The sequence below is a fragment of the Ailuropoda melanoleuca genome, chromosome 5 (assembly GCF_002007445.2).
Source record: "Ailuropoda melanoleuca isolate Jingjing chromosome 5, ASM200744v2, whole genome shotgun sequence".
NCBI classification, from domain to species: domain Eukaryota; kingdom Metazoa; phylum Chordata; class Mammalia; order Carnivora; family Ursidae; genus Ailuropoda; species Ailuropoda melanoleuca.
The window spans coordinates 1,553,522-1,562,415 of record NC_048222.1 but is presented as its reverse complement, the minus strand read 5'-3'; the positions used below and the strand labels follow the sequence as shown (position 1 = coordinate 1,562,415).

General features: G+C 41.2%; 1 protein-coding gene across 1 annotated transcript in view; it reads right to left on the bottom strand.

Annotated features, from left to right (window-relative positions):
* Nucleotides 1–3,942: 3,942 nt before the first annotated feature.
* LOC105241085 (zinc finger protein 883-like) overlaps nucleotides 3,943–8,894 on the bottom strand; it is a 14,645-nt gene continuing 9,693 nt past the window's right edge. The window contains 2 exon segments of the mRNA XM_011234656.3: nucleotides 3,943–4,929; nucleotides 4,931–6,795. Of these exon segments, the coding sequence (XP_011232958.2) occupies nucleotides 4,669–4,929; nucleotides 4,931–6,595 (1,926 nt within the window). The 5' untranslated portion in view covers nucleotides 6,596–6,795 and the 3' untranslated portion in view covers nucleotides 3,943–4,668.

Genomic DNA, 8,894 nt, shown 5'->3' with positions numbered 1-8,894 from the left:
GCATTTTCCTAATTTCTAATAAGGTTGATTGCTGTAGTTGTTTTAAAGTATGTCCACAGGGACTCCTCAGTGGCTCAGTCAGTTGAGCATCAGACTCTTGGTTTTGACTCAGTTAATGATTTCATGGGTCATGAGATCAAGCCCAGCGACAGGCTCCCCACTCAGCAGGGAGTCTGCTGGAAGATTCTCTCTCTCTGCCCCTCCTGCAACTTGCACGTAGGCACTTGCACTCTCTCTCTCTCAAATAAATAAATAAATAAATCCTTAAAAAAATAATAAAGTAGGTCCACACACTCTGTGGCACTCCTGTCATCAGAAGGTGGTCCAAATACACTCTCCTTGCGGGGGCCATACTGACTAGCTTCTAACAAACAGAGCGAAACAGAAGAGACACTGGTGACATCTCAGGCTAAACATTTCCTCCAGGCTCCCATTCTCTCTCATAGATGTCATAGTCATAGAAGTTGTTTCTTTATTCTCTATTTTCATGCTAGCCCTGTGTCAGTTATTTATGTTGCAAATATCTTCTCCCATTTTGTGACTTAGATTCATTCTTTCGTAGTGCTTTCTGAGGGACAAGTTCCTTATTTCACTTATTCTTAAAGTAATCTGTAAATTTAATCTCATTAAATTTATCCGTTATTCCTGTTTAGTGCTGTTGTGCCTTATTCCTTATTACTGTCCAAAAGTCTGCAGTATATTTATTTATATTCTCTTCTAAATGCTTTGTACTTTTGCCTTTTACATTTCAGCATTAATGTACCTGGACTTCGTTTTTATGTATGGTGTTTTTTTTTTTCCATATACTTATCTACATCAGCACAATTTATTGACAAATTCTGCCTTTCCATACTCTTCTCTCTGCCATTTATTAAATACAAAATGTGCTCCTTTTTTGTTCCATTGGTCCATATGTCTGTTCTTGCACAAATACCACACTGCCTGAAGGAGAGCCCTGGGGACCCGGCCTTAGTGCGGCAAGGGTTCGGCTGTGTCTCTGCACTAGCCAGGCAGGGGGAGCGTGCAAAAATGGTGCTTGCCTTCACCTCCACCTCTGAAGAAAGTCCGCTGCTTCCCGCCCCTCCAGGAGACACTTTAAGATTAGCAAATGAATCTCCTTTACAGAGAATCCAGCCAACTCTGGGAGGAGTGAGTCAGCCTGGGAGCCCTTCAAAAGGAGTATCTCAGACTCCACAGCCCCTGGGGGCCCCTGGACATAGGCCCCCTTAGCTTCCAAAGCCAGACATTTGGGGGCCTCCGTGCTCTAGTGCGGGTCCTGAAGTGGGACACAAACACCTCGCTCCTCGGAGAAACTCCAGGCTGAGATTCCTCCTATGTGTGTCTGCTCCCCAGAGGCGGGGTTTTGGGTGAGACTGCGTCTCTGCCTCCCCTACCCATCTGTGATGGCCTTGTTATCCCCTGTTGTAGAGGGAGTCGTTCACTTATGTCTCAGTTCTTTTTCCGTGGGTATCATTACTTTGGCTTCTAGGTAAAGTGGACTGAAACAAATGTTCCAATTCCTCAGACAGATCTGAGTGGGGAGCACATGAACGCCCCACAGCAACAAACGTCACCTGGCTTGAAACCAGATTTACATTTCCTTTGTAATGTTTGCTTTGGGGGTGTCTATACTTGACTTTGTGCTCAGATCTGGACACATCACTTGGAAAGAAAGGCCTAGTCGAAGTTAATGAATTAAGAAATAAGCTCAATTCCCCATTCTGGATGGGGGGCAATCTCGTACATGCTGACCATGGCCTGCACCTTCTGAGAGTGTACCTGGCCTAAACTTCCGGCTACTTCCCGTTATTGAGCTACCCCACTTGGGACGTCTAACCTGCCAGCCGAACTTCCAGACTGAATTCATGGCCCATGAGCTTATGAAACCAGGTCCTTCCTATTGCAATTTAACTGATGAGGGACACAATCACCCTAAGATCCCTGCTGGCTGTTTATTACCATTTGCCCCTTTCAAACTACGTATGACTTTGCTCCTTCTCTGTCTCCAGTACTTGAGGTTATATGACCCACTTATGGTCAATGGGATAGGAGTGAAATAATGCACAAAACTCCCAGGTCACACCCCTACTGGGAAAGAGATGTCTTTTCATTTCTGCTGGCTTGAAAAGGAATAAGATGTCTGAATGTCAGACAGAAACACGCATCGAGGATGGTGGAGTGACCTGATTGAGAGCCTGTGTTCCTGACATCTTGGCATTCCCATGTCCAGGTAACCCTGGGATGCTTATGTCCACAGTCTGGGTAGCCACTGATCTGGGCCTGTTATAAGAGATACCCATAATCCTAACGGAAGCAACCTCTGTGAATACAGAGTCAAACCTGGTTGCTAATGGGTTGATAAAGTCAATTATGTGTAACAACCTCAGTATTTTAAAACTCTCAGGTAAAGAGAAAATGGAAGCAGTGATCTAACATTTATAAAAACTAACAGATTGCTGTCAGCACATAGTCAAAGTGTCGGGAAGTAGGAAAGTGGGAAAGGACTTTTATTGTAAATGGAGACAGGAAATTGGTATTTAGCAAAGACCAAAGTGAACAGTGATTCAATAAGTTAGCAGTTATCTCCAAAGCAAACTATGGAAGAAAATGCCAGAATAAGTATGTGTGAAAGTCCGGTATCGTTAACTGAAATCCAGTGGCAAGTTGCTGGAGAAGATTGAGGATGTCAGGTTAAAAAAAATCCCAGGATAGTGGTGTTAAGTATAGACACGGGAAATTATTGTGGAGAACCATATCCTATTTGAAAATAGCCATATGAAGAATAAAAAAAGGACTGTGGTACAGTATCATCTTTGATTTTAATATAATCACTATACATTTTCATTTGTTTTAATTAGTTTTAGATATATATATATTTAAAAGTAAGTGTAGTTGTATATTCTTGGGTGGAAAAAACCAGAGTTCGAAGAGTCATCTTGCAAATGAGATAAAGCACATGTGTTCAGCGCGGTCTCGTTACTGCAGCATGTCTCCTCCGTCGGTGACGATTTCCTGAGCATCTACTATATTTCCACTTCTACTTAGGTTCAGTGAAGTTATAAAACTCTAAGGTATGGAACCTACATTTAAGGTGATTATTGAACATCAAGGAACCACTAAGTACTAAACCACTAAAGTCCATGTGAATAAATGCTACAGAAATTGGAAGAAAAAAAGAGCTGAGTGCTGAAAGCAGCTGATGAAGGTGAATCGTCATCATCATCATCCAAGACCATGTCTGTGCTAGACCATAAGATGAAGTTTGAGAGGCAGGAATTAGGAAGGTAAATAAGGAGGGTACTCGGATTGCTGTCAGCACATGGTCAAAGTGTCGGGAAGTAGGAAAGTGGGAACTGCCTGGCTGAAACGTTTCTCAAAGGGAGAGTGAAGTTTGCTGTATGGGGAAACAGGCTGAGAAAGCAACAACAAAAAAGTCATAAAGTAGCAGCTCTTTTACAGTCTCTTACACTTGTGCTCATAGTTTTTAAATCCATTGCATAATTTACTAAAGTAGGCTCCTGTTCCAAAACCATTAAATTTGTTAAGTTATCAAATGCTTTTAAAAAGTAGTTTCTCTGGGGATGCCTGGGTAGTGCAGTCGTTAGGCGTCTGCCTTCGGCTCAGGGCGTGATCCCGGCGTTCCGGGATCGAGTCCCACATCGGGCTCCTCCGCTGGGAGCCTGCTTCTTCCTCTCCCACTCCCCCTGCTTGTGTTCCCTCTCTCGCTGGCTGTCTCTATCTCTGTCAAATAAATAAAGAAAAAATCTTTTAAAAAAATAGTTTCTCTGATTATAAAACAATGCATAGGCATTACAGAAAATTTGAAAAAGATTAACTGGTCAACTTACAATCACAGGCTTCTGAGATAAATCTTCATATTTTCAGGCCATTTTCTCTGTTATCACAGGACAAAGACAAGAGACCAACAGACTTTTCTGGGTGTATAATATCTCAAAATTTATTCTCATTCACATGGTATTTACATAGTTAAGGTATAGAAGCAACAAATGCATTTTCCAATTTCACCTTTTCTTGGTAACCTGCTCAAGACTTTAGAACTGTTGTCTAGTTCATTTTCACCTAGGACATGATAGCAACCAATTCAACTTAATAGAGAAAATTTATATTACAACATTAAATTTGGGTGGATTCTAGGTAACCCAGCCTTTACCAACAAATTGATTCATTCTTTTTGAGGTTTTACCAAACACCATATTCTTAACCAAGACCCCAGCCTTCCTACTGCAATAATTAGCATAATTTGTAGTACTTTATCTCTAATCTCCTCGAATACTCCTGGTATTTTAAGTTTGGAGGACCAATACACAGATAACAAATAGCATGTAGTCTATATTTTTATTGAATTCCCAATGCCTACTACATCCTCACACTGTAAATCAGACTGTTGTAGAATAAACGAATCACAATTTGAGTCACATCTATAAAAACCTGCATTGGTAATAAATAAAATAAAGGTGGATCTTAAAGGTCAATTAATCAGGCCTTCTAATTTTTCACATGAGTAAATTAAGGCATGAAGAGGTAAAGTGACTTATCCCAAAGTAAGAATAGACCTAGTTGGCAACAGAGCCGAAATTAGAACCCGGGACCTCTAAAACCCAGACACGTGCTCTTCCCACTAGACCATGTGGCCACTCTAGTTAACGATCATCCTTCTGTTTCCCTGGGAAGGGTCTCCACAGTAACCAGACTCTCAAGGCATTCAGAGGATTTCTCTCCAGTGGGAGATTTTTCATGTCGAATAGATGAGTTTTGTCTAAAGGCTTTCCTACACTCAGTATGTATATTTGCTTTCTCTCTACTATGAACATTCTGGTGTTTTGTAAGATATGTGCTCTGGCTGAAGGCTTTTCCACAGTCATTACATTTGTAGAGTTTCTCTTCAGTATGAGTTTTCTGATGTTTTTTTCAGGTCTGTCCTCCGGTTGAAGGCTCTGCCACATTTACTGCACTCATAAGGTTTCTCTCCAGTATGAATGATTTGATGTTGAATAAGGCTTGGGCAGTAACTAAAGACTTTTCCACATTCACTGCATTTATAGGATTTTTCACTAGAATGAGTTTTCTGGTGATTTGTAAGGTTTGTACTCTGACTGAAGGCTTTTCCACATACATTACATTTATAGGGCTTCTCTCCAGTGTGAGTTCTCTGGTGTTGAATAAGTGCTGACCTATTGCTAAAGGCTTTTCTGCAGTCCTTGCATTTATACGGCTTCTCTCCAGTATGAATTCTCTTATGTTGAATAAGAGCTGAACAGAAACTAAAAGCGTTCCCACAATCATTACATTCATAGGGCTTCTCTCCAGTGTGAGTTCTCTGATGCTGAATGTGCCCCGAGCGATCGCTGAAAGCTTTCCCACATTCGTTACATTTGTAGGGTTTTTCTCCGGTATGAACTCTCATGTGTTGTGTAAGGAATGAACTCTGGGTGAAAGTTTTCTCACATTGGTTACATTTATATGGCTTATCGCCTGTATGACTTCTCTGATGTTGAGCAAGGTATGTACTTCTGCTAAAGGTTTTTCCACATTCCTTACATTTATAGGGCTTCTCTCCAGTATGAGTTCTCTGATGTCGAACAAGAGCTGAGTAGTTACCAAAGGCTTTCTCACACCCACTACACTCATAGGGCTTCTCTCCAGTGTGAATTCTTTGATGCTGAATAAGGGCTGAGCAATCGCTAAAGGCATTCCTGCATACACTGCATCCGTATGGTTTCTCTCCAGTATGCATTCTCCGATGTTGAATGAGGTCTGAGCAGTAACTGAAAGCTCTCCCACAGTCATTACATTCATAAGGTTTCTCCCCAGTGTGGACGGTATGATGTCGAATAAGAGCTGAGTGATCACTGAAAGCTTTCCCACAGTCATTACATTCATAGGGCTTCTCTCCTGTATGAATTCTCTGATGTTGAGTAAGGTGTGCACTCTGACTGAAGGTTTTACCACATTCATTGCATTCATAAGGCTTCTCTCCAGTAAGAATTCTCTGATGTAGGGTAAGATGGGTGCTCTGGCTAAAAGCCTTTCCACATTCCAGACACTTATAGGGCTTCTCACCAGTGTGAATTCTTTGATGCTGAGTAAGATATGTGCTACGACTGAATGTCTTGCCACATTCAGTACATTCATATGGTCTCTCCCCACTATGGATTCTCTGATGTTGAATAAGGACTGAGCAATAACTGAAGGCCTCCCCACATTCATTGCATTTGTAGGGCCTTTCTCCTGTATGAGTCTTCTGATGGTTTGTTAGGTGGGAACTCTGGTTAAATCCCTTTCCACATACATTACATTTATAGGGTCGCTCTCCAGTATGAGTTCTTTCATGTTGCACAAGAGTAGCATGGTCTCTGAAGGTTTTCCCACATCCACTACACTTACAAGGTTTCTTTCCATCACACTTCCATTGTATAATTAAGTCTGAGTTTTGTTTTAAGATTTTTCCATGTGAAACATGTTCATGAAAACACTCTTCTATAGGATCACTCTGCTCTGAAACTATTGATTGTATAATGAAAACTGTCCCAAATTCATTAGATTCTGTATCTCCTTCTTTGGCAGGAATTTCCATACAGGTGACTTTATCTTGTCCCAGATACTTCTCCTGGTTTAGGTGCTGATATTTAAACTGTTCTCTAGATTTCCAGGTATCGCCCAGTACAGACTTTCTCTTTTTAAGTTCTTCTGCGTTTATTCCTTGGGATGTACCTTCTTTGAAAATGTCCTGATGCTCTACTGTTGATTTCTTGGCTTTAGGTCCAGACGTGCCATCTATAAGACATAAAAACACAAATCTATTCTATGTCCAATGCTGGAGGAAAAGAAGCCGCTCTGTGAGGAATGGGGTAATGAAACCGTAAATACTGAGAACACACAACACTGGGGATGTAAATGTAACCTTGTAATCCAGGACGGGGTTAGCTGGAAATGCTAGTGGTGTGAAAAGGTCTGACTTAAAACAAAGTAATAAAAGAGAATGGAACAAACACTGTTAGGTGAGAAGGTGATTTGGGAAAAGACTAAATTGTAGAGATTAGAAAAGAGAAAAATCATGAAGATGAGTGAGGATTAAGAAAAGAAAGCTGTTATTAAAGGGAAATGGTTTTCATGGAGTCTTCTGTGAGAGAACTACTTAATCAACATTTAAACTATTATCCTAAAGCCCATTAAGGGCTCTTTAAGAAACCTTTCCTGGGGCGCCTGGGTGGCTCAGTCACTTAAGTGTCTGTCTTCAGCTTAGGTCATGATCTTGGGGTCCTGGGATTGAGCCCCTCATCAGGCTCCCCACTCACTGAGGAGTCTGCTTCTCTCTCCTTCTGCCCCTCCCCACTGCTTGTACTCTCTCTTACTCAAATAAATAAATAAATAAAATCATTTTAAAAATAAAATAAAAAATAAATAACCTCTTCTTTTGGGGTACCTGACTGGCTCAGTCAGTGGAATGTGTGGCTCTTGATCTTGGGGCTTGATCCCATGACCCACAAGATCACAACCTGAACTGAAATCAAGAGTCCAACGTTCAACTGACTGAGCTACTCAGGTGCCCTGACAGCAGTTTTTGAAGATTAGTCCAGCCACTTTTTTTTTTTTTGCAACTAAACCCTGGAAATTATTTAAAGAAAAAGGTGAGATAAAGCCACTACCCTAATATTTGGAACAGTAAATGCTTCATAGTATCTACTTTTCAAATAATTACAGGCATAAAAGCTAAGGGGGATATTCAACCTATAAACAAAACAACCACTGAAGAGACAATTTTTCACAGATACTCACTATTAAGAGGCACAAACAGAAACCATGAAGGGAATCTGTGGAGTAGTCAGAAAATGAGGCGAATCAGAGCTACATACTGTCATGCACAGCCTGAAAAGATGGTTTCATAAAGGACAGTGAACTCGATCGATTTTATCTGAGAAGATAAAAGGGGGTTAAGGAAAGGCCATCAGGTTCTTCTGGAAGGAAAGGAATAATGTCCTTTCTAAGTATATTTACAATACAGTAGTGAGAGACAAACACAATTTATAGAGTATATAGATAAGACAGGGATGCTGGATTTACAAACTGGGAATTTAAAGCTACCATGATTAATGTGGTAAGTGCTCTAATGGATAAAGCAGACCGCATGCAAGAACAGATGGACAATGTAAGAGGAACCCCCCCCAAAAAAAGCTAGAGAATTTAAGATTATTTGAGAGAGAGAGTGAGAGCGTGCACGCATGTGCGCGTGCAAGTAGGGGGAGGGGCAAAGGGAGAGGGAAAGAGAGAATCTCAAGCAGACTTGGCACTGAGCAGGGAGTTGAACGGAGGCTCCATCACAAGACCCTGAGTTCATGACCTGAGTTGAAATCAAGGGTTGGATGCACAACCAGATGAGCCACCCAGGCACCCGACATGCTAGAGATTTTAAAAAAACTGTAACAGAAGTGAAGAATGCCTCTGATGAACTCATTAGTGGACTGCACACATCTGACGAAAGACTCTCCAAGAGGATATATCAATAGAACTTTCAAAAACTGAAAAGCAAAGAGCACAAAGACTGAAAAGGGGAAAAAAAAAAAAGAACAGACACTTGTGAACCTTGTCCTATGTATCTCTTCATCTGTCTGTTCATCTGTAACCTTTACCATATCCTTGGTAATATACTAAGCTGGCCAACATATGTAAGTGTTTCCCTGGGTTCTGTGAGCTGTTCTAGCAAGTGATGGAATCCAAGGAGGGAGGTCATAGGACCGTCCAGTTTGTAGCCAAGTCAGACAGAAGTTGTGGGCACAAAAATAAACTCCAAATGGATGAAAGACCTCAATGTGAGAAAGGAATCCATCAAAATTCTAGAGGAGAACATAGGCAACAACTTCTATGACATCGGCCAG